The sequence below is a fragment of the Bipolaris oryzae genome (genome assembly GCF_000523455.1).
Source record: "Bipolaris oryzae ATCC 44560 unplaced genomic scaffold scaffold_137, whole genome shotgun sequence".
Lineage (NCBI taxonomy): Eukaryota > Fungi > Ascomycota > Dothideomycetes > Pleosporales > Pleosporaceae > Bipolaris > Bipolaris oryzae.
In genome coordinates, this window is record NW_006911413.1 from 98 (window position 1) to 23,672 (window position 23,575).

Below are 23,575 nucleotides of genomic sequence, written 5' to 3' on the forward strand. Positions count from 1 at the left end.
AATTGCGCAGACAGTCGCGTCAGTTTGGGTGGGGCGTTCAGCTTACTGATCTTTCCAGCTTACTGATCCCGCACGTTACCTCTACCCAACTTTTGGCAACCCAACTATACACTTACCTCTACCCATTTACCACCATAGAGAAAGCTTGGCACGATGATACGAATAGGAAACGATGACGGAGATATACACTCAGTGATTCTGGTTTACGAATTGATGCTGCACTCAAAATAATATTAAACTCCTATTCGCTAAAACGAGACTGCTACGAAAAAAAACCCCCCTTTCAAGTCACTACTGCATCGTGCTGGTTGCTACGCATAGTCGTAATGTCACCTGCTCGGACGCCCTGATGCTCGTTTAAGATTACATCGTCGCCGGTACTGCGCAAGGTGTTCTCGTCCATCTTGCCGTCTATGCCTCGCTGAACACCAGGCTCAAGCAGACTGCCCTCGCTTCCAGGTACATTTGGCCAGAAAGCTTCCTCGGCGTCTAGCAAAGCCCTCCATATCGGGTCCGCCCTGTTCTTCACTTCTGCCCACCTCTTGTCATCGCGGTTTACTGCGATGCTCACACCTTCATTGACGATGCGTTCAAGCTGCTCGACGAACATCATAAAGTCGCGGTTTGACCAGTTGGGGATGAATTCTCTTCGCATGGCACCGCCGTCCATGTCGTTTTCGTAGCCTCGAGGAGATGACTGGGTATCCTGACGACGAGCCCAAGACCAGGCTTCGTAGTAGACCTTCTCAGTTGACCAGAGCAGAATCGCGCCCTCTAGCCAGGGGATGAAAGGATTGGGTTGCTGAGATGCAACAGCATTGAACAGGGCCTCGTAGCGACGAAGTCCTTCTGATTTGAGGCTTTCCTGTAATGGTGAGGGATGGAAATCAATCTTGTAGATTTCCGCAACTTCGTGGAAGAACTGAATCTCCCGCTCTCCGTTGTGAATGCCAGCCTCTAGCCATTTAATTAGGCGTGTTTCGATATCAGGCTCAGCGTCTGGAGCAATTGTCGACTTGTAGGTACTTTGAACCAGAAGGAGAGTGTTCCTGAGTGTGGAGAGGTAGCCTTCAATGTACTGCCTATCGTTTGATAGCCATTGTGCTATCACAGACTTAGGCAGGGAGCCCTTTGCGGCGCGTTCTAGGAAGGGGTGTCGCGTGACGCGGAGAAGTTGTTGGTGGTTGATTGCGAGTAAGTGTGTTGTGAGTGCCCAGGGGACATCGGTTGGGTCGATTTCGCCTTTCCTGTGGGCGACTGCGGTTCCGGGGTGGTGCGTAAGCATGGTGGTAGGTATCGTTCACGAAGTATTTCAGAAATCTGTATCGAACGATGGATGTATTCGATGAGGTACATTTCGGGCAAGGGCAGCTAGGAAGGGTCTTTATATAATGTGTCGAGGTGTCTGCCAAGCTATACAATGGCTCCGAGGAGCTTTAGCTATGTGCTGCTGTATCCGGTATGATGTACGCTGTGGCGCAGCCAAGAAAGAGTGATGTTGTTGCAACGACGGTATGACGCGAGTCGAGGATTTCCGGATGCTGGGCTTCTTTAGCGGATACGGGGGGACGAATGATGCGATTCTAGATTGATAGATGAGAACTTGGCGCACAATGCCGCAGCGGAGCACTTGGCGGGTAGGAGTGTGCTAGTGCTAGAGTGCTCGTTCGACTGAAGCGCGTGGCGGAACTGTGGCTGGGCGCTCAGCGATGTTGTCATTTCGCCACCTCACCAAACTGGACGAGCATTGGGCACTTTTCGCTTCCCGCCCCTGGCCCATCACGTGTGACATACCATGGTCCTAGTGCTTTAGGATGCCACGACAGAAATGCTTGTATCCATTTAGGGCGGCCAGAACCGAGTCTATATTCTTGTCTTTTGCAGAGCTCAGCGTGCCTTGAAATCCAGACCACACGCCATCGCATCATCACCTGTGAGACATTACCTCACTGATCGTCCCACCCTGGGACCCTTGATGTACAAAGTTTCCATGGGTGACTTTCCAAGATGCTCCCAGATAACGATCAAGCGTACCCATGGGCAGAAAAGATCACAATCAGTATAAAGTAGCCTCACGTTGATTTTACTGAGATCAGATGAAGTGGGGGGTCTGATTTCCTGACATTGGTGCTGCAAGCAGTGGTTCGCACTTCGAGGATAGTCGATTTTACAAAGCCACATATTTATCTCGCGGATACACTAGACGAGCATCTGTATTGCGCTCAGACAAAAATACAGCCATCGACTATTATCTCGTATCGAGGCCGGAAAAGCCGACATTTGTTGTCTAGCCAAGTCGGGTGACTTGCTCTCGAATGTATCAAACCAATTATACAGATCGACAATGGTCAAGTAAAGAAAATTAGAGATTACTAGTACTTGACTTTTTTTTCTATCTGTTTGTCATGTAGCGTATCAGATCAATTATCTCAGAAAAGAATGGCAGGCCACACCCCGACCTACCGCAATCGGGTATCCAAAAAATATAACTTTATAGTCAAAGTGTAATGGGTTGGTAATAACCTCTTAATGGGTAAATGCCCGTTAGGCACGTCTATTGGGTATAATAGCTAAAATGCGGTCGCGACGAAGGTAGTAGAACAGCGAACCACGGTTGCGACGAGGCAGCAGCACAACAAACCATAGTTGTAATAAGGACACGTAGTGCAGCAAAGTTCTCCGGTGTATAAAACATTCTATACGTTATACTTCTCAATACGTTCAATTCCTTTCGTTCAAAAAAAAACTCCTACTCACTTACTCATACTACAACATGAAGATCTTACAAACACTTTTACTCTTCTCTTTTTGTAGAGTTTCTCTATCACGATTTTGTTCTGGGGGTGTGATAATTTGTAATTATGATAAAGGCTATTCCTGTCATATCAATTGTTGGCCATCCTGCGGCTGCCGCGACAAAACCTACCTTGCTTCAATATATGGCGATAGACATCTATACGAGCTACAAAGCAGTCAGTGCAGTTCTGTATTCACTGGAAATCCACATAGATGCTATAATAAAGAGGGTTAGCGAGAGAGGGAGAGAGAGAGAGAGAGGGAGAGAGTTAGGGTCAAAAAGAAGACTTGTGTCTGAAAATGAACTCGATTAGATTTTTAATCCGTTCTGTAAAGCGTTTCTCCGTATACCCTCGCAAGAAGTATGACTTTCGTTTCTTATCATTCTATAGAAAGAAACTCGTCAGGAAAGGGAGAGGAGAGCGGTTTTTTATACATTGGAGCGGAAGAATTCTCCTAACATGTCTGCCTTGCCGCCTAGCTAAGCGCTGGGCTTATCTAGTACAGAATAACCAAGTATTAATCTATGTAAGAGAAGAAGTGATCAGAGTTAACCACAACACGTGTAATAATGAGATCCGACCTATTCTTATACCTATTATCTCTTGTTCTACCATTCCGTCTATCCCTCAGCTATGTACTTCCTGGGGATGTTTGTGATGGCACGCCCATCCGAGATCTCGCTGCGCTAAGTGCAACGTGGGATGTTGATGAACTGATAGAAAAGAAAGGCGAGATTGAAAACCAGGACATGTTAAAGTTTGGGTACAGGATAGGCAACATCTCAAGTCACATAGATTGGAATCTCGACCAGAGCAGAAACGTGATCAATGAGAAATCGAGTCAATAGCATTCGACGAGATGAAGAAAATAATGTTCGTACGAAGCCTTGTCAGGTCATCGCCCTTGCTCTCTAACCCAAGCAATGCCGCAAACCGGATCATTCCTAACGCCTTCAAGAAGAATTATTGCACATGATGCACTAGAAAGTCAAGTCTTTTTTGTCTCTCATAAGCCTTTAGACAGTCCCTGCAATACTGAGATCCCTAATTTCCTGCAGCACCTCCTCGACACGCGCGTCTAGCTCACCCTGAGCATACTGATCTCTTGTGTTGGCATCGAGATACTGTTGTACCTGTGCCATTCTCGAATAGGCCTCGGCACAGAACCTCAACTGAATCTTGACTAGTGCCTCGAAACTTGGGTCTAGGTAGGGTACTCGCAGATCGATGAGCTGTGGCAGTTCGGCCGTCAGAGTGTCGTTGAGTTGATCATAGGCAGCCTTGGCGAGTTGCTCGTCCTTCTCAGCACGCGGGAGTTTGGTGACATCCTTGTCGGGCTTGTCCGTCAACTTCCTGACCTGAGCACGCATGCGATCGTAGTCCATCTGCTTGTGTTCGCGCTTGGTGATGCAGGCGTTGATGTCGGGGAAATAGGAGCAGAAGCGCTGGATGGGGTCGAGGACGGTTGTTCGGTAGGGACCATCGAGGGCTTTGATTGTCTCGGCGTCCAGGTCGGTAACGGCCTGCTTGTAGGAGCGCGACACTCCGTCCTTGGTGCCGGCGTCTCCGTAGAAGGCGTCAATAGTTTCGGCAATGCGCATCTGCGAGGCCGTCATGGCACGGAGCGAGTCGAGGTAGCCCTTTGCTTCCTTTTGTAGCTTGTTCGCCGCCGTTTCCATGGTCCGGTAGCGTCTGCCATGTTTCCGTTAGAGGGGGTGGTCATGGGCGGATGCCTGGGAAGGGGGGTAGGGAGGCGGCTGTGGGCGGGGGGTTGAGGGCGCATACCGCTGCTCAGTCTCAAAGTCGCGATCATTTGTGCGCTCGACCTGGCCTGTCTTCATCAACACCTGCGTAGTTGCGCGATTGACGCCCTTCTTGAACCCTGCACGGTGTGAGCGGCCATGATATCAAACAAACATTGTTGGGCTGCAATACCTGTCCAAGACATGATGGTGGTGTTGCCGCTATGTTCCGGGAATAGGATGTAGAGATGTGTGTTGGGTGCAAGTGGAATGGGTATGGTCGGGGTATTGTATGTTTGTACACAGTGCAGTCGAGGAGAACAGAGCAGAGCAGCGTGGCAGTGGTGTTGTGGCTGGCTGGAGAGTTGGATGGGAGCGGGCGGCAGTGCCACAATGACGAAAGCTGCAGCCGGCGTACACCTCGTCCATCGTGGCTGAGCAAGCCCGCCAGCCCGGCCTCGGGCTCCGCTTCAGTGCGAAAGCACCCGACGTCAATGTTTTCTCTGCGTGCGCTGCATCGCGCAGCCCCTTTGTCTCTGCGCCCATGTAGCAATTGTCTGCGCCAGTATTCCATCCCATCACCCTCGAGCCAGCAAAAGACGGAGAAGAAAGTCATTTTTTCCGGCATCCAACCCACAGGCATCCCACATCTTGGAAATTATCTGGGCGCATTACGACAATGGGTTCGACTGCAAGACGAAGCGTCACCAGACACGACGCTCCTCTTCTCAATTGTCGACTTGCACGCTATTACCATTAAGCAAGATGCACGTCAATTGGCGACCTGGCGCAAAGAGATGCTAGCCAGTCTCCTAGCAGTAGGACTCGACCCAAAGCGATGCATAATTTTCACACAGAGCAGCGTAAAGCAGCATGCAGAGCTCATGTGGATTCTTAGTTGCGGTGCCAGCATGGGTTATTTGGGTCGCATGACACAGTGGAAGGTACATACATTTCTTACCCCCCTAAAACCTCTCACTTTCAAAATAAATACAAAGTCAACCAAACCAAGAAAATATATAACTAATTAACCCCCGCCACAGGCCAAACTCTCCCTCCCAGCAAACTCCTCCCCCCTCGACCCCTCCAACAACAAAGACGCCCTAAAACTCGGCCTCTTCTCCTACCCCGTCCTCCAAGCCGCAGACATCCTCCTCTACAATACCACGCACGTCCCCGTCGGCGAAGATCAAGTGCAGCACCTCGAACTCACGCGTGAGTTGGCCATTGGCTTTAACCATGTCTACTCCTCCCCGCCACCTTCATCAGTGTTAGGGGGGGAAGAAGAAGAAGGAGCAGCCCCCCTGCTAACCATCCCCCAAACCCTCCTCAGCCCCGCCAAACGCATAATGAGCCTCACGGACCCCACCAAGAAGATGAGCAAAAGCGACGCTCGTCCGAAATCCCGCATCCTGCTTTCCGACTCGAGAGAAGATATCCTTGCAAAAGTGAAATCCGCGCTGACGGATTCCATCGAGGGCGTCAGTTATGACCGCGAGATGCGGCCTGGAGTCTCAAATTTGGTGGATCTGATGTGGCATTTTGAGAATGATGGTGTCAAGGGAGGAGAGGGAGAAGGAGGAGGCGAAGGGAAGAAGAGGAAGAAGACGGAGTCCCCAGAGGAATTAGCAGAGGACTTGAAGGATTTGAGTATGAGGGCGCTCAAGGAAAAGGTGGCAGAGACGGTGGATGCAGGGATTAGTGGGGTAAGGGAGAGGTATTTGGAGTTGATGAAGGGGGATCAGAAGGAATTGGTGAGGTATGCGGAGGAGGGTGCGCGTAGAGCGGAGGAGATTGCTGAGGGAACGATGGTGAGGGTGAGGAGTGCGTTGGGGATTGGGTGGTAAACCATTCCATCTGTTAAACACACACATACACACACATTGTAAATCCATACTTCTGTAAGAATAAGATGAGAAGATGATGCAAGGGCCCCAGGGCAAATTCTTTGGAAAAGAAAAAAAAACAATCTATGGGAAAATAATTGCACGCCCTGCAAAGTTGCTGACACCGGGATTCGCAAGTACAAACGTATTATCGAAAGATTGATGCCCTGAAAAAAAAAGTAAAAGAAAACTCCCAGGCCTATGCAGTGTTAAAATGCCCACCCGAAACCGTGACCGAATCATGGGCATGTCTAGTAGACCCGTTGTGAAAACACAAGCGCCGCGGACCCACACACACACGCCAATACCGAACGCCTCGCTGAGAATAAAACGTGCTGAAGAAGTGGTGAGAATCAAATATAGGGGAGTCGTGGAAAACGTCGGCCATATTCCATGGCGGCAAGGTCGGCGTATCTCTGACGACGAGAGAGCCATGTTTGGGGTTGAAGAACAAGTGTGGCTGCAATGACAAAGAGCCCCCCCCCCAATTGTGTCGTTACGGCATGATTGTGAAACAGAGGTATCGGCATTCAGCCAGAATGCCGATACCTAGCGCTTCGAAGGGGCCTGTTCCTCATCCTCGTCCTCGCCATCGTCGTCTTCGCCCTCAAACTCAGAGTCCATCTCTTGATCCTCGTCAAAGTCGCTTTCGCTGCCGCCAAAATCAAGGCTCTCAGCATCGCTGTCTTCCCAGCTCATTTCAAAGTCTCCCTCGTCCTTCTCCTTCTTCCACGCAGTCTCGTTGGTTGGCATAACGAAGCCCTCTGGGATATCCTGTTTTGACAGTTCGAGATCCTTCTTGACCATCTCCTTGTATTCGGCCGGCTTGTTACGCAACATGACGCCTGCGTCGACGTTGGCGGGGGAAGAAACCTCGGCGTCGTCCAAGAGAGACAGAATGGAGATAAGGACCGTTTCGACTCGCTGCACGGGCGACCAACGCTCCGCAGCAGTCTCGCCGGACATTTCGTCATCGCCCGGGGGGTGGAGGATGGAGATGCACAGGCGGCCGTCGGGGTAAATGTTTGGGTGGTAGAGTGGTCGGATAAACTTAAAGTCTGACATGCCATTAGCGCTTGCTTCGTATCATATGACAGTCTCCGTCATAGACGAGCGGTCACGTACCTGGCGGGCTATGTGGGTAGTTGCGAGGAAACGTCATCTTGGCCTTGAAGTAACCGCCATAGTACATGGATTCCTCGTTCATAACAATGAGGGCCACACTCCACTCAAAGACATTTTCGTTGATAAGCTGTGCTGTGGTTAGCTGGGTGCCCTACAGTCGCCACTCGGGCAGGTGACTGTTCGCTAGCCGCCGCTCCCAAGCATACCTCAATGTTGGTCCATTTCTCCTTGCTTAGCTGCTTGAACTCGTTCATGAGTATTCGCTGCGCCATTTCCGCCATGTTGAGCAGTAGTTCCAAAGGGAGCCCTTGTCGGAGGGTGTGGTGTTGGCGAGGGTGATGTACTATGACAATGCAGGCAGACGACGTGTCAGTGTGGTGGGGTTCCGGGCAAGTAGCGGGGAGGGAGCGTGCGTTGCAGGGAGAGTATATGTATGGGGCTACAAGTGAGTGAGTGGTGAAGTGAAAGAAATGGGGGCGGAGAGGCGGACGGGTGAGACTATGGGCTTTAAGGGAGGGCGTCTGCTGAGGCGCTGCATGATGGAATGCTCTCGCCGAAACAAGGATGCGCCAGGCCAGCCCTTCGGAACGAGCCTAATTCACCGCTTGCGACCCTGCAGAGCGCCCCTCGTGTGGAACCGTGACCTGGGGACTCATGACCTGTGCCTGTGCCTGTGCCTGCACCCAGGGTAGACGATAGACGACGGCCGCCCAACGTCACAGAGCATGGCTTTTTTTTTCTCTCCTCGGCTCACCTGCTTTGGCGGCTGGCTGGTTCCTGTGCCATGCTGGGTGCGGCCAAGTCACCATGTTACTTCCGACCTCGGAACGAATGGGAAGGGAACGGAATCATCGCCTACACCATTAGTCGCCTCTTTGCCAGCGCCGCGTCATGGGCGGCGAGTGATGAGTGACGGCGTGTCTGGCAAATAACTAGTACTGAGCCGCTCAATAGTGTACCGCCCACCACCAGGCCTCGTCCCAAACCTAACAACCCCAAGAAACGTGGAACCAGCCTGTGCTTGTGCCTGTGCCTGGGCCGCCTGTCTGTCTGCCACGCCATCGCGTGCTCTGTGCGGCCCTCTGTCACATTGCCCGTCTATTTTGGAAGTCGATGAAACAAACAACAAATGCCAGCTGCGTACACTGCGACGTTTGCGTTGCTGCCACCATATGCATGCGCTTGCTTTTTCTTGTCCCCTTCGAGTCAAGCCTTGTGGCTGATTACCGATTCAGCCCCCAGCATCAGATCCTTTGTGAACATCCAATCCCCATGTCCACACCACATGAGCATCCACTGCGTTGGCAGGCAGACCATCTTTGGAAGCAAACATCTTCTTTTTTTTACTAGCCTTTTGTATACTCGTATCGCTAAACCTAGTTACTATCCGACATAATCCCAGAATGGCCACCTCATGCCATGTACTTGTGTATATGTACGCAGAAACCCAGCTTATGGACAACACCCTATGATTACACCAGCGCTCTCGTCACGTCGTATACTGAATGAAAACACAAAGCAAGAAACAGACAAACAAAAACAGATAAACAGATAAGGAGTGTACGCGCCCAGCTGAAAGACGGCTGGGAACAAGTAGGAAACCACCCAGCTAGATGTATCGCATCCTCCTAGCCACAAGCAGGCACACCGAGACAAACAGGCAAATGACTCCAATGATGCTGAAGAACCAGGCCAGACTCCCGTCTTGTCCCGGGACCTTGACGTTCATGCCAAAGAGACCGCAGATCAAGTTGAGCGGAACGAGAATCGTTGCAATCACAGTCACCTTCTGCAGGGTAGCGTTGCTATCGTTACCCTGGATGACCTGGTCGACAGAGATCTGGGCGAGGTAATTGGAGTGCGCGCGGCTGAGCATTTCCTCAAAGTGAGCCAAGTTGGACATCATCGTGACGACGTGATCCTGGATATCGCTGAGGTAGATGCCCACGTCACCGCGGGGCGCCACACTGTAAGATTCGTTGCAACGCTTGGCAAAGCCCTTGATGACATCTGCTTTGCCTCCCAACAGACGCAACAGCTGCATCACACGCTTGCGGCAGTCGCCAATTGACCGAAGGATCTCGCGCGAGTCCTCAATGCGGGCAATGAACACTTGATCCTCAATCGCGTCAGCCTCATCTTCGATGCTGCGGATCACAGGAGCGAAGCTGTCTACAATGTCGTCGATAAGAGCATAGCAGATCCAGTCAGCGTTGAGGTTGATGTAGTCACGGAGCCGACTGATACGCTTGCGAACGTTGAGAGTGTGGGGGCTCTCGCAAAAGGTAAACGTCAGGATGCCTTCTTTGAACACTACCGCGTAGAAGTTGACGGGCTCCAGGTATTCCTCGGACTCCTTGTCGGCTTGGAAAAAGGAGCGGAACGAGACAAAGTAGTACTGGTGGAACAGCTCCACCTTCTCACGTGGCTCCTGAATGCAGATATCCTCGCGAGTAAGAGGATGCACTCCAAATGCTTTTGAAATAGCAAACACTTCCTCCTCTGTTGGGTTGACCATGTCGAGCCACCAGACGCCGCCATCTGATGGTGTGTCAAACAGATCGCGGAAGCGTTCGCCAGGCATGAGGAGCCCTCCAAGCTCGGCTGCATGAATTGTGTCGTCCATCTCCGAAGAGAAGAAGGTCCATCGATTGACCTTGGCTTCAGGCACATGCTTCTCGGCGAAGACGTGGGAAAGACCTTCCTCGGCAAGCTTTTCCTGTATCGCAGGGTCGACATCCTTCAAACTCGTAATGTCGTCTGCCGCCTTGGGTGTAGTGGATTGGCTCGACTTGGGACGGAGGTCGGAGAAGACCTTGGGCTTTGCAGAGAGACGAGAGGATACACTCGCCTTGTGGCGTAGAGGCTGGCCGATGGGTGTTTTGCTTTGCGCCTCTGCAACAAACTCTTCCAGCTCTTCATAGTCAAACCTGGTCGTCTTGCCAGTGTCCTCGGAAACAGGGAAGCAAACATCCTCCTCGGCAGAGCTGTGCGCGGATGCTGCATCCGTATGCAATTCCTCGGGACGCTCGTCGCTGATGGTTGGGCGGCGCGCAGTGGCGCGAGACATGGTTCTATGCAAGGCAAGATCGGTCTCCGAGTCGGCATGACTCTGAAGAGTGTTGGCGCGGTCGCGGCGACGAGGCCCGGCAAATGCATCAACTGAGTTGGGAGGAGAGATAGATCGCGAGCTGGTAGACGAATCCCTGCTCCTAGACAGGCGTTCGACAGCAAGGTCGCGAGGGCGTCGGAACGTGTCTCGCCGGGCTCGGGGGTCGTGGGCTAGCGAACCGCGGCGAACATAGGCATCAGGAGCCAAGTGCTGGTCATCGTCTACCACGGCGCTTTCAAAGTCGCGTCGAGTAATGTCTGCCTCGAGGGCTTGGTTGACTTGGAGGAGGATGTTGGGGTGGTCCTGGCCATGGGCGGCCTCAAATGTAGGTCGGCGCGATCTGGGGGGCGAGTTTGCTTCGGCACGCGGGAGAGATAGAGGCTGGTTGCGGTGGTCGTTCAGGTCAGACACGGGCGTGCTGAACCTGGTTTGGCTCTCGGATCTCGGAGTGTCAGTCATATTGGCTACTCAGGCGGCGATGAGAGTGGGACTCCGGGATCTGATGCGGGGAGCTTTGGTTAAGCCAGGATTGTTTGAATATTCAGCGACTTCTGGCGCTGCAAGAAGCACGGAAGCGGGTAGGTCGCTTGTGAGCGCCCACCTCTAAGGCGCGCTCAACTTGACGATGGCTTCGCGTAGGGTGGTCCCCTACACTAAGCCGAGGGTAAAAGTGTCCGGTATCCAGACTTCCACACCCTCTCCGGGAATAGGAAGGCTCGGTGAAGGAGGCGAAAGTAGTAGCGAGAGTAATCGGGGTGTGCTTGTTTGGGCCAGTTATGGGGGCTGGTGGTCGCCTCCGTATACCCAGGCTTTTGTGCCGAGCAAGGGGCGGATGAAGGAGAGCCGGTCGAAGTAGAGTCCCGCCAACTTGGTGGTTTGGATGTCTATGGACGCCGTAGCGTCAGAGGTGGGTGTGAAAGGGGACGGTGGGGAAAAACAAAGAACGCTGCTGGGTCAATCAGTCGCAACGGTGGATGGCGGTCCACGGGGAGTCAGAGCTGGAAGGCGGCGAGGTGCGCTGGGGCAGCTGCCAGATGCGTGGTGAAGAAGCGGTGTATTGTCGTGGGCAGCAGGTCTGTGGGCAATATATACGTGGTGCGAGACCAGGTGGGCGATGAAAAATATTTGGTTGACGGGGGTTGCGGGTCTTTTGTACTGTGGCTAGAGGGCTAAGGCCAGGCCTTGGTTCCTTTGGTTCAAGTCCACGCTTCGGTGCCCGCTGATTGGGCTGAAGCGCTCCAGAAGCCCCAAGACTGTCCGCTAACTGCATCTGCAGCGTGTGGAGCCTCTGAGGCATGCCGAGCAACAGCACACCGGATACTCTGGGCGTGGATGAGTCTAGAGGTGTGTTGCGTCTCCGCGCGCGCCCCCCCCCCAAGGAGCCATGGATGCATATGGAATTGTATTGTCGCTTGTTGACCTGCATCTTTCGTCAGGCGCAAATGCAAATGGAAAGTCTGCAGGGGTGGCGCGGCCGCGGATCGCTTCCCTCTCGCGCCGAGGTTGTTCCGATGGGGCTCTGCATCGCAAACATGCCACCTCTTCAAACACGGCTAGCCTTGTCCAGCCAGCAGTCGACCACTTTCATACATACATACGCAGTACATACGCAGTACATACGTACGTACAGAACACACCAAACACGCAACGCTGTTCAGGTGCCAGGAATCCTCCAGTGTGAGCATCTGCATGTGACATGGCGGACCAACTTCTCGAGCAAGTGCGCGATGCCGTCGAGGGCCAGATTGTATGCGATACTTTCCTTGTCCAGACCCAGACCCAGACCCAGACATGCACACCAACCGCTGCTTCACAACAAGGTTTGCTAACAGTGGTCGCAGGACTTTGAGGGTCAGAGGCTGGCTGATATGCTGAACACAGTTCTCCTTGGCGCTGCTGGTGTATGTTTCCCCCCCTTCTTGATTGCGAGCGCTTCATACGACTGACGAGCCCAGATTCTTGCCTTCATTGTTGGCTACATGGCGCAAGACATCCGCCTCGCCCTCTACATTGGCCTCGCCGGCACCGCCCTCACCTTCCTTGTCGTTGTACCCCCGTGGCCCTTTTACAACAAGAATCCCGAAGGCTGGCTACCAAAGTACAACGCCTCATCGCAATACAACATCGACGTCGACGGGGAGAAGGTGGGATAGACCGGGTGGGGTTGGGCGCGAGTGCAGGAGAGACTTGTATCACAATTGGCTAGAAATGCGGCGTTTGATTGTAATGTGAATCTTATTCGACCCTCTGACTGCGCGTGCTACTACGTCATGCTGTCATGATAGTCTTTTGTAAAGGCCGTGCTAACGCCAGACATCCGAATGGAACCATAACCCAAATGCGTCCTTGTTGAACCTGTTTGTCGTGCCTGCTGCTGCTGTCTATCGGCCGTACTTTTGGAACTCCCAGTCCCTGTTGTCTAGCGGGCAGACCTGTCGCGTCTTGAGCCATCGTGAGATGCAGTGGAAGTGGAAGGCGTGCTGCTGTGAATTAGCAGGGCGAATTGCGAGACTGGCAACATGGAACCTACGTTGCAGATACCCCAGGCTACCGTGCACTCTTCGCTAGTTGCCGAAGCTTGGTTGGCCTGGCATTCAATGCACAGGTCCATGATGTGGTTGCGGCAAATGGCACAGTTGTCGACGACGATGTCCCAGGCCCAGAGAGCAACGGCATTCCACTGCGTCAAGTCAGCATCATCCAAAAAGCCTGGCAGCGCACTGCCTGTGATTGTGTGCCGCATACCTTCTTGACCTCGAAGCGCTTCTTGTCGCCCTCTCCACTGGCGCCGGCCTTGGATGTCTTGGTCTTGGCCGGGGGCGCATCTGCCATGTCAACGTCCGCCATGATCAGTATGTGATGAAGGCGGCTCGGAGCTGGTGGGGGCGGGGAGGAGTGTAGAGTCGGAGGCTGAAGCGTGGGCAAAAGAGCGGAGTTTGACGGGCCGCAGCTATGTAATGGATGGGCGGGAACAGGTAGCAGCTCCAGCTCCAACCAGAAACAGGACCAGAACCAGAACCAAGTTGCGATGTGTACGGGGTGGCAATGTACTGGCCCGAATGGTATCGAGGCTGGAGGCGCAACGTGCATCCGTCAGGCTCCAGCTGCCAGCGAGCGAACGCCAAGACCAGGGCCCCTTCACGTCACCGTCGGCCATGGCGACGCAGACAAAGGGCAATGCGAGAGACACGCAGCAACACACGCTTTGGACTCAATGCCAGAAAGCGACGATCCGTGTCAGAATCCCCATTGCTGCCCCAGTCCGACGTCTGTTTCATCGTAACAGCCGTTCAGCCTTACGTCGCCGCCGCCGCTGCGAGCGTCAGTGCGCCTTGCCGAGATCAGCCTTGTTTGACCTCAGCCACCTCCGCGCTGGCACCGACTGATGCGCCCGACGCTCTTCACTACACCCTCACTCACTCTCTTCGCCCTACATCACCCGACGGCGCGTGCCTATCTCTACCCCGCGGAACTGGATATGAACACTCTACCACTCGACCTTTGCACACTTCTACTACACCAGACACAGCCATCCCCCCAACCACACTCCGCGTCATCGCGCTCCATTCATCCCACTTCCACATCTCGAACAAAGAGCGTCCGCCTGCGACCCTCTAGATAATCTCCTCTCCTCCACACAGAATACCCCACTATACCTCAAATGTCGACAACTCAGATCACGGCCTCTCCACGAGCGCCCCGCGGAAAGCCGCAGAGCCCAGCTCAGCTGCCCCAAAACAACAACGCCGGCAGACAGTCACAAAGAAAACCACGGAATAACCGCGCGCAAAATGGCCACAACCAGCGCAACGGCCTACCTGTATCCCCCAGCAAGAATTCCGCACAAGGCGCCCTCGCCGAAAGTGTCACCTTCCCCTGTGAAGATGGTCACATGTCTGCCGGTTCACGCGGCATGAAGAAGCACGCTCAGCCGAAGCCGTCTGATCGCGTCTCTCCGCCTGCCGAATCGGATCCCGTTCCTATCAACCCGTCTGCAACTCCTGTCAAAATCCAGGCTGCTTATGCTGGGCCCACCTTTCACGCGTCTCCGGCGCCTTCTGCTTTGCCCATTCCCAAGTTTCTTTCTCGTTCTGTGCCCGCAAAGACCCGTGCTGGCCCACCAACTCCTCCGCCTGAGGACAGTTCTGACTCGGGCTCGCTGAGCCCTTCTGCTTCTCCTTCTCGTGGCCCAACGGCTGCGCCTCCACACCATGGGCAGTCTCCCTTGGATCTTCTCTTCAGAGCCGATGCAGCAGAGAGGGCCAATAATCAAAACAGAGGCCTTCCTTCAAACAGCCCATTCGTAGCAGCAAATCCCGGCCGATCCCACCACTTCAAACATGACTCTTATCATTCACTCAATGGCATCTTCCCTATAGAGCTTGACGGGGAGAGCAAGCATGCGCACATGTCCCCCGCACCTCTAGCGCCACCCGCCTCACAGCGCTCCATGACAGACCCCGATGGCGTCCCTCAACTCAAAGACGTTCAACAGCAAGGTAACGGAAATGATGTCATGCAAGACCTGTTCAGTCGTCTTTCCATGTCACAGAAGAAATCCACTGCTGCAACACCACCTCATGCGGGTGCCCACGGCCTACCAGGACCACAAGCACATCTATCGCCCTCGCCTTTCCATGACGGTCGGACTCCTGGACGAACGGCATCTGGCCCTACCACCCCCCAGGCGCAGCCCCCGAACCAGGACCCGTCCGACTTTTACTATGGCAACAAGAACCTTTCCCCATTGTTCAAGGCAGCCCAGGGCGACTCGGCCAAACGCAACTCTGGCCTCCGCACTGAAATTAGTGCTGATTCCCCAATGCTTCAGCAAGATGGGTTCAAGGGTTTTGCGTCTGTTCCTCAGTCTCACCCAATGGGATCAAACGGCTTCTCCCACGGCAATGGGGCAACACCGAATGCACAGCGTCAGGCAGGCCCTTCCATGCCACCTTATCAACAAAGCCCAAACCAAAGGCGCACGCCTGGTAGACAGCCACACCAGCGTCGCCCTGACACTCACCAAACAAGGGGCCAGAGGACTGGATCTGGATCTGGACCTGGACCCAAGTTTGATAAAGCAGTCGCCAACGGCTCTCCTGCGTCTGCACCGAAACCTTCTACCACCATGATGTCTTTTGTCCCTTCTTCGGTCGCTGCTAAGCAGCGCAAGACCTCTACACCCACGGCTGCCTCAGCTGCCCCAGCGATGAAGACATCCACCCCTTCTGAAACTTTAGCTTTGGAGCAGGATCTCAAGCGTTTGCTTAATCTCAACACGGCTGGCGATGCCTCGACCGTGAGGTAGACTACTTTCTACCTGCCCATATTCGCGCATTTTTCATTCTAGCTACTAGTGTTTTCATACACACACCTTTCTTTTGTCTATATGGGTCTTCTAGCGTTTTCATATCGTCATGTACTATGACCTTACTATCGTTTATCTGGAGTTTCTGGCGTTTTTTGAATGACTAGTCATTCACTGTTGGTGGACGTAGTATGGATTGCTGGGTATGTCATCCTAGTTGCTCAGTCCAGCACAAGAACTTTTCTTTGTCATGGTTCATGGGTTGGCTGCATGTGCACGGGGTTCTAGGAGCTGGTCGACTGGCGTTTTGCAACATCATGTTTTGATGTTTTGGTGCACGTATGCACATCTGGGGTTGTCTCGACTGGCTTTGTGAGGTGAGCTTCTTCCGACAATCGTCTGCTGTCCGCGTTTCTGGATCCAGGCATGACTCGACTTTTTCCATCACTACAAACACCACAAATCTCTCAAGTAAAAAATCAAGAAAAAATATTAGGGCATGATGCTCGGCTCTGACGCTCCTATGGGGGTGCAGGGTTTTCATGTCCAACAATGGCTGTCTTTGGGTCTAATTTTGTGATGTTGAGACGACGTTCAATTGGTGTTTCTATTTAGATTGTGAGTCTCTTGTCCTCTGTTCTCCGATGTTAGGGGGACCACTGTTGAAGCAAGGTACTCTAGTTCTTGTACGTGGACAATGCAGTGTATCGGCTTGCGTCCAACTGTCTTGTGCATGTCCTCGCGTAGCGGTTCGGGCAACCGACTTGGACCAACAACCGATCCATCAGACAATGGGTATTCGTTTGTCACCTCAGGTCTATTTGGTATTCACTTTCACTGACTACTAGCGCTGAGTGTGAGCACTGGCTTGGCACTGCCCGTTACGCACTTCAAAATACGGCATCACCTGCTCGAGGTTGATCTTACGCTAAAGCCCGTTTGCTTTGCTCCCTTGCCTACTTGAAGCAAAGCTTTTGTCCAAGTCACTCAATTGCTTTTGCAAACCAGACAACTGATCGCTCCACTATACTCGTCACCTATTGACTGTCTTCAAGATGAAGAGCTTTCGCAGTAAAGGTAAGTCTCTCTTCTCCAGCGCGGTGAGATCACTGACGACTGCCATCATCTCTCAGACCGTACTGATACGAAAGGTGATAGCGTCGCGTTTCTTCAGAGAAGGTGCATCTTCAGAAGAGAAGGGGGCAACCAAAAACACCTCGCAGTTTGAGTTCGACGCTGGTACTGACAGCACTGCTACAAGAAAAGGTAGGAACAGTCTCTTTCCTACTCCCCCTCGCGTACCACCCAAACCACCTCTCCACACACACACACACACACACACACACAAGTCAGGTATTGACCAAACTGGAAGTGACGTGGCCCTTTCGCCGCAAAGATGGTAAGGTAGACAAGCCGCAACCAGTTCTGCGGCTCAATTCTTCGTCATCAACTTTGCTCCCTCCAGCCATACCACGCATCATTGCTCGTGAGTCCAACGACGACTTCAATTTTCTTCCAGATTACGACGATTCCGACGACGATGACACACAGGCATTTCGTCGTTCGCCTGCTGCATCCAACAAGAAGAAGATGTATCGCAATGCGTTCAGTATGTCCAATCTCAAGAAGTCGTGTTCGAATCTTGCGGCGTTGAAGAACAATGGTAAGCCCAATCGCTTCTCACTCTACCATATCCTTCAAGTCCAACTCGAGTCTAACACGACATCCACATCCCAGGCTCCCGAATCTTCAGCAGCCACAAGAAGCCCTACTCAACATCTCCGCCACCACCACCCGTCCCTCAAATTCCCATCGACTTCACTATCCCACTACCAACCCGTTACTCAGCTCATCCACCTCCACCTCCACCTCCACCCCCTCCGCCACCACCACCACCAATCCCAAAACGCAGCAGCAACCGCCCTCCACCCCCCAAGCTCAAAAAGGCAAAAAGCAGTACAGGTCCCATCTCCCGCCCAACCCCCACATCCCAAGACTCAGCCATCTCACCTCTCCTCAACCACCTCGCCACCACCCCTTTCACACCGCGCAACAGGAGCCCCCCGCAACGCCCTCCACGCCCTAGCGAGGTAGCAAACGACACACTCATGTACATGCGCCACACCAACGCCCGGATGGTTCTTCCCGTGCGTCCCCGTACAGGCACCACCGCATCATCCCATCCATCTCAGTCTACCTCCACTTTCCCATCTACTTCAGCGTCCACTGCAACGTCCAAGTCAACTCCATCAACAACGTCAACCACCTACCACACCAACGCCAACGCCATCGCATCCCGCCTCGGCATCCCAACAGGCCACTCCACCCCCCTCACACCCTCCCTCGCTGCCCCCCTCGCCGCCCAAATCCCACAACACCCTACTTTGCGCCTTCCAGTCTGCGTTACAGATGGCAGCACGAGGTACAGTCGCTTCAGCGAGTTTGTCGCGGGTTGCGAACCGGCGGCTTACGCGCCAGCGCTGCGTGGTGGGTCAGCACCGGGTTACGAGCACCTTGGTGCGAGGCTTAGTACAGATGCGCTGGTTGAAGTGTATGCAAAGGACAAGGAAGACGAGTGGGTCCTTGAGAGACAGGTCAGTAAAGGAGAGAAAGGGGAGGCGGGCGGCATGGTGTTTCGGGATCGGAGGGGAGGATTTCATTTTGTCAAGAATTTGTGAAGGGGGTTGGGGGGAAATGTTCTTGCTTGAAGAGGAGAGTATAGAGGGAGTGGAATACAGTTATGAACATGAAGTTCTTTCTCTTTTTTTTTCTTTCTTTTATCAAAAGTTGATTTAGGGAGTTTGCATCCGGTCAGGGAAGTTTTTTTCGGTTTTACGGGAGGGGAAGGGGGAGTTTACTACTTACTACATGGGAGTTTTGGCTGGGAAATGGATCACGAGGGTGTTTTCTTTTTCTTTTTCTCTTTTGAGAAGACAAAGTCTCTCTCATACGAGGCTTACATCATCGAGGTTGATCATTGAGGTTGACAGGATACATACATCTGTCAGGTTCTTCTACCTTACATGTCAAGTCTGTCAGTATGACACTTTGACAAATTGAACCCGAACCAAACTATCCAATGACATTTACTCAAATCACCAAAGTGCGATTCCATTTTATTTCGTTCGTCATTTTTCGCTTATGTGTGGAACCAATATTTGACATTGAGTGGTAAAAAAAAATTAAATCTTTTATGAAACTGTCATTGAAGTCTACCCGTTGTTCACATTTGGCTCCCAGACATGAGCATAGAGAGGAATTGGGCAAGTGTGAAAGTTTGTGAAAAAAAAGGAACAAGAACCCGTGAAAGATTTCGCAACCAGCGATGTCCCGATCGCACATCAAAAGAGTTTGCCGTTTCAAACAAGAGAAAACCCTCCTCCTTTCCTTTTCACGCCAATGATATCGTTTTGCGCTATGAACACTTGTGAAAGGGGATATATAAAAGGGATGAGAAGCGCAAAAGATGGGGGCCGAGATGACACAAGTTGCCCTGTTGTCCAATGCCAAAGACTTCATTCCCCATGATTGGGTAAAGCCCGGTAGAATAAAATCCACTCTCATTGAAGTGTCGGACATTAGTCTTCTTGTTCGGCAAAGCAGCAGCTCGACAGCTTGTACCATCTTATGCAACGGCATCAGTGAACCAAGTAGACCAAGGAGAATATCGTGGGTACTAGAAGCAAAGTATGATTCTTTCCTGACGTGGCCGCAAAGATTCCAGTCGGGCAATGCCAGGGAGGTTGAAACGGCCCAGCGCTCGTTTAGGTTCCATAATAGGTCATCGACTGCAAAGAAAAGGGAACCTGGCCAGACCGCGTCGTGGATATAGTGTAAAATGAGCATAAAAAGGGTATCGATCAAGTCCAGAACGCTTCGTGAAAACACCCGCCATTACTCTTTTGGTGTCGCTTGGACCACTCCTGACTCGACGTTTGGTTACAGGCTGCTTAGTGGCCTCCGTTCTTTCTAAAATTAAGCAGCTGAGACAAGCTTGCCAAGCTGCATCCACTCTTAAGGAAGTCATGGCTGATCAACTCCGATGCACTAGCGCGCGATTTGACGTCAACACATAGACAGACCGACAAGAATGCCTTGAGTTCCTTGGAAAGCTTGTCTGGCTTCTTGAGACGAGGGGTACCGTTGGTGGCAATGAGATACAGGGCCTTGAGGGGCTCCTCGTTGAGATATGGCGGCTCGGACTCGATCATCTCGATAGCCATGATACCCAAAGACCAAATATCGACCTTGTTGCCGTACTCTTTCTGCTTGACAACCTCGGGCGCCATCCAGTATGGAGTTCCGACCATGGTTGCACGCTTGCTACGTTGCTCAGTGAGCTTGGCGCTAAATCCAAAATCCGCTATAAAAGGTTAGCAAGGTATAGAGCGATTATGATAAGCGAAAACGTACTAATCTTGACATTACCGCGGCCATCGAGCAAGACGTTATCACTCTTGATGTCTCGGTGAATAATGTTCAAGTTGTGGAGATATTCAAGGCCCTTGCAAGTCTATCAAAAGTTAGTGTGTGTGTGTGTTTGGAAGAATACAAAGGAAAGACTGACCTCGAAGCAAATGGTGGCAATCTGGTCTTCGCTGATGGAAGGGTTGTTGTCAATAATGTCAGTCAAGGCACCTCCCTCCATGAACTCCATGACGACCCAAAGCTCGGACTGCTCTTCTTGCAGGAAAGCGTCCAAGAAGTTGACAATGTTGGGATGCTTGCTGTCCTTCATGACGATGATCTCGTTCACAATCAGCTCCTTGCGGGGCTGGTTACGGAGGTCCATCTGCTTAATGGCAACCTGAGCACGTGGTCCGTTTTCCTGCATGACCCTCCTGGCCATTGGTGACGTGGCGCCTTCGCGGATGCGAGCTACGTAGACAGAGCCACTAGCACCTTGACCAATCTTCTTCTGCTTGTTGTACGAATCCAGGGGCCTTTCCTTGGACACGACTTCGCGGAGCTTGGCCATGACCTCACTCTCCGACATGCTCGACATGCGCACGTCTTTGCGTTGAGGCTCATCCTTGGGCTTGGCTGTGAGGGCCTGCTCAGCCTTCTTGACAGCATCGCTGACGGGAGCGGCAGGCTTAGCAACATTCAATGGCTTAGGAGCAGCAGATGAGCCCTGATACTGCTTTTGCTGTTGTTGTTGTTGTTGCTGCTGCTGCTGGCCATTGTTGACGCGAGGGACCTGTCCGCTTGAGCCCTTGTAGCTGCTGTTGGGCTGAACGGGCGGGCGTTGTTGCTGAGAAGATGACTTGGAAGGAGAAGAGCTATAGTTGCCGTTTTGTTGTTGAGGAGCCGGAGGAGCTGGACGCTGTGCAGCCATCTGGCGCAATGAGCCCGGAGGCTGCTGTGATTGCTGCTGGTTCCTCGCCGCACCTGGAGTCGATGGCGCCGGACGACTGGGGTTGTATCGCTGGCCTGAAGGACTTGTGTCGCGTGCATCGTAGCTGCCTCCACCGATTTCTTGTTGGGCCAATGGAACCTTTTTCTGCGGTAGCGAAGCATTGTACGCAGCCAGCTCCTCGCGCTCACGCTCGCGCTCGTAATCCTGCTGTCTCTGTCGCTCACGTTCGCGCTGCAGCCTTGCCTGTTCTTCCTGTCGTCTCCTCTCCTGGTCATAGCGGTCCTGTTGCTGCTGCTGTTGCTGTGAGGCAGAGTTTTGTTGACTAGAATAGCCTTGCTGAGGCGGCGTGTTCTGGCGACTGGAGCTATAACTATCCTTGCGTGGGTAGCCACCAGGGGGCGCAGGGCGTGGAGGTGCAACGGAATTTCCGCCGCCTGAATAACCCAACTGCTTGTCCATTCCGGCACTGCCTGGTGGGGTGGGTGTGAGACTGGGGTATTGTTGGGGGTCTTCTGATCGCTTGACAAGCTTCTCGGTGTAAAACTCGAGGACTTCGAGAACGGCCTTTGGGTTCTTTGCGTAGTCATCTTTGGTAAGTGCAGATGCGGTGAGCAGCTTCTCCCATTCGACAGGCAGGCCAACGAAAGCACCGCTGTTTGGATCGAAGCCTACGTGTACTCTATGCGTGAAATTTGTGGGGTTGCTGACGCCACCCATGCTAGGACATCGCTGGTAGATGCTATCGATCCACGAGTAAACTTCATCATCGGTCTCGACTTTGCATGTAATGATCTTGGTAGGACCATCGCGGGGCGGCGACGAGCCTTTGCTGGGGTTGAGTGCGCGGGTGATTTCAAAAGACAGGGGCTGCGTGTCGGATCGCTCGACACCCAGAATGTCTCGTAGTTGAATGGAGTTGGATACCTTTGAGGCGTTTGGGCTCTTGAAGAAATTGAGCTCAAACTCGCGCAGCACCAGCCAGCGATCTGCCCAGACGAAGGATTTGAACAGGCCCTCGTCCTTGACCTTGACCATGCCTTCTTTGACGGTGGACGCGGACGAGCTGCTTCTCTCCGTCTGTGTGCGAACAAGGGACATTTGAGAGCCGTTGTTCATACCGGGCGACTGCATACTTAGACCGGCCATGTTGCCTGGCAGCGTGCTGCTGGTGTTTGGGGTAAGGGCGAGGCGGGGACGATCTGTGGGTGGTCGCGGTGCGGGACCAGGGTTCATGAACTGTTCGCGGGAATACATGCTGCGATGTCGTGATTAGTTGAAACCTGCCTAGGCTGACGAGCAGCGACGTATGCTACCTGAGTCGGACCGGGCCCCGGCGAGTAGTCGCGGTGGCTGCGGCGAAGAAGCAAAAATAAATAAATAAAAAGGCCGTAGACGAGTGGTAGCTGAGAAGGGGCGGGAGAGGCGAAGAGAATAGTTGAGGAGACTTACATGGGCAACCTCTAATGTAGACAATAGCTCGAGGGGCCGTTTGCAGGCAAGTGTGATGGCGTCCGGGGAGCGCGTAGTCACGTCGGAAATGCAATGGTGAGTGCTGGGGGGATGCGGTGAATGGCGGGGTGAAGGGGAGTTGGATGGAGTCAACAGGCAGCGGGGGAGGGCGCAGCCTTGGGCGCGAGGGTGAGAGCGAGAGAGGAAGAGGGAAAAAGAAAGTCGAGTCGGGTCGGGTGGACAATTGCGCAGCGGGCTGGGCGTCGGCAGAGGGCGAGGGCGAGGTTATGGTGGAGCAGCAGCGGGCGAGTCTTTGGGGTGGAGCGTCGCGCGGAGCAGGCCAGCAGCAATGCGAGGGCTTGGGCAGCTGGCGGGCGGGCGGGCCAGTAGTGCTGAGAGCGTAGCGGGTGCGGCTGCCAATGGTTCAGAAGGGCAATGCGTCGCACACCAGGGATGGGCTCAATGGAAAAGCCACATGGGGGGATGGGGGGGCGAGGGCAGGGTGGACAGGAGAGGGTTGGGCAGCCAACGAGAGAGAGCGAGAGAGAGAGTGTGAGAGAGAGCGAGGGAGAGGGTGCTGTGGGTGAGAGGAGCGTCGTCGAGGCGGGCAGTCTTTACTAGTGGAGCCCTTTCTCCTGGCTCAGCGTGGAGCATGCAGCTGTGCAGCCAGACGGCGCGCTAACGCTGCTCTCACGTGCACCCGCAACTCTCGAGTCGAGGCATAGTGGGCGGAATGGGCACAATGAGCGCCATGGGCGTGCAATACTCCAGGCCAAGGGGGCGGCTATGTGTTTCA

General features: G+C 53.2%; 11 protein-coding genes across 11 annotated transcripts; 4 read left to right on the top strand and 7 right to left on the bottom strand.

The window, feature by feature from the left end:
• Positions 1 to 283: 283 nt before the first annotated feature.
• Positions 284 to 1,285, bottom strand: COCMIDRAFT_103087 (uncharacterized protein; the record flags this gene model as incomplete). Its single annotated transcript, XM_007692685.1, has 1 exon — positions 284 to 1,285. The coding sequence occupies one exon, from the start codon at positions 1,283 to 1,285 to the stop codon at positions 284 to 286; it is 1,002 nt and encodes a 333-aa protein (XP_007690875.1).
• Positions 1,286 to 3,814: 2,529 nt separating this feature from the next.
• Positions 3,815 to 4,746, bottom strand: COCMIDRAFT_39337 (uncharacterized protein; the record flags this gene model as incomplete). Its single annotated transcript, XM_007692677.1, has 3 exons — positions 3,815 to 4,490; positions 4,584 to 4,680; positions 4,734 to 4,746. 3 exons carry the CDS (start codon positions 4,744 to 4,746, stop codon positions 3,815 to 3,817), a joined length of 786 nt encoding a protein of 261 aa, XP_007690867.1.
• Positions 4,747 to 5,034: 288 nt separating this feature from the next.
• Positions 5,035 to 6,387, top strand: COCMIDRAFT_103110 (uncharacterized protein; the record flags this gene model as incomplete). The annotated part of the gene is made up of 3 exons (XM_007692686.1): positions 5,035 to 5,484; positions 5,584 to 6,096; positions 6,145 to 6,387. The coding sequence occupies 3 exons, from the start codon at positions 5,035 to 5,037 to the stop codon at positions 6,385 to 6,387; spliced, it is 1,206 nt and encodes a 401-aa protein (XP_007690876.1).
• Positions 6,388 to 6,975: 588 nt separating this feature from the next.
• COCMIDRAFT_103114 (uncharacterized protein) lies at positions 6,976 to 7,832 on the bottom strand (the record flags this gene model as incomplete). The annotated part of the gene is made up of 3 exons (XM_007692687.1): positions 6,976 to 7,484; positions 7,552 to 7,678; positions 7,758 to 7,832. 3 exons carry the CDS (start codon positions 7,830 to 7,832, stop codon positions 6,976 to 6,978), a joined length of 711 nt encoding a protein of 236 aa, XP_007690877.1.
• Positions 7,833 to 9,160: 1,328 nt separating this feature from the next.
• COCMIDRAFT_103108 (uncharacterized protein) lies at positions 9,161 to 11,122 on the bottom strand (the record flags this gene model as incomplete). The annotated part of the gene is made up of 1 exon (XM_007692688.1): positions 9,161 to 11,122. The coding sequence occupies one exon, from the start codon at positions 11,120 to 11,122 to the stop codon at positions 9,161 to 9,163; it is 1,962 nt and encodes a 653-aa protein (XP_007690878.1).
• Positions 11,123 to 12,359: 1,237 nt separating this feature from the next.
• Positions 12,360 to 12,816, top strand: COCMIDRAFT_7832 (uncharacterized protein; the record flags this gene model as incomplete). Its single annotated transcript, XM_007692666.1, has 3 exons — positions 12,360 to 12,410; positions 12,505 to 12,564; positions 12,619 to 12,816. The coding sequence occupies 3 exons, from the start codon at positions 12,360 to 12,362 to the stop codon at positions 12,814 to 12,816; spliced, it is 309 nt and encodes a 102-aa protein (XP_007690856.1).
• Positions 12,817 to 13,044: 228 nt separating this feature from the next.
• Positions 13,045 to 13,495, bottom strand: COCMIDRAFT_103083 (uncharacterized protein; the record flags this gene model as incomplete). The annotated part of the gene is made up of 3 exons (XM_007692689.1): positions 13,045 to 13,143; positions 13,194 to 13,343; positions 13,409 to 13,495. 3 exons carry the CDS (start codon positions 13,493 to 13,495, stop codon positions 13,045 to 13,047), a joined length of 336 nt encoding a protein of 111 aa, XP_007690879.1.
• Positions 13,496 to 14,324: 829 nt separating this feature from the next.
• On the top strand, positions 14,325 to 15,971 carry COCMIDRAFT_103071 (uncharacterized protein; the record flags this gene model as incomplete). The annotated part of the gene is made up of 1 exon (XM_007692690.1): positions 14,325 to 15,971. The coding sequence occupies one exon, from the start codon at positions 14,325 to 14,327 to the stop codon at positions 15,969 to 15,971; it is 1,647 nt and encodes a 548-aa protein (XP_007690880.1).
• A 208-nt stretch (positions 15,972 to 16,179) lies between these two features.
• Positions 16,180 to 16,416, bottom strand: COCMIDRAFT_39344 (uncharacterized protein; the record flags this gene model as incomplete). The annotated part of the gene is made up of 1 exon (XM_007692678.1): positions 16,180 to 16,416. One exon carries the CDS (start codon positions 16,414 to 16,416, stop codon positions 16,180 to 16,182), a length of 237 nt encoding a protein of 78 aa, XP_007690868.1.
• Positions 16,417 to 17,026: 610 nt separating this feature from the next.
• COCMIDRAFT_28784 (uncharacterized protein) lies at positions 17,027 to 18,649 on the top strand (the record flags this gene model as incomplete). The annotated part of the gene is made up of 5 exons (XM_007692671.1): positions 17,027 to 17,048; positions 17,130 to 17,237; positions 17,344 to 17,457; positions 17,491 to 17,634; positions 17,709 to 18,649. 5 exons carry the CDS (start codon positions 17,027 to 17,029, stop codon positions 18,647 to 18,649), a joined length of 1,329 nt encoding a protein of 442 aa, XP_007690861.1.
• Positions 18,650 to 19,921: 1,272 nt separating this feature from the next.
• On the bottom strand, positions 19,922 to 22,584 carry COCMIDRAFT_39346 (uncharacterized protein; the record flags this gene model as incomplete). Its single annotated transcript, XM_007692679.1, has 3 exons — positions 19,922 to 20,334; positions 20,385 to 20,484; positions 20,539 to 22,584. 3 exons carry the CDS (start codon positions 22,582 to 22,584, stop codon positions 19,922 to 19,924), a joined length of 2,559 nt encoding a protein of 852 aa, XP_007690869.1.
• Between the last annotated feature and the right edge of the window lie 991 nt (positions 22,585 to 23,575).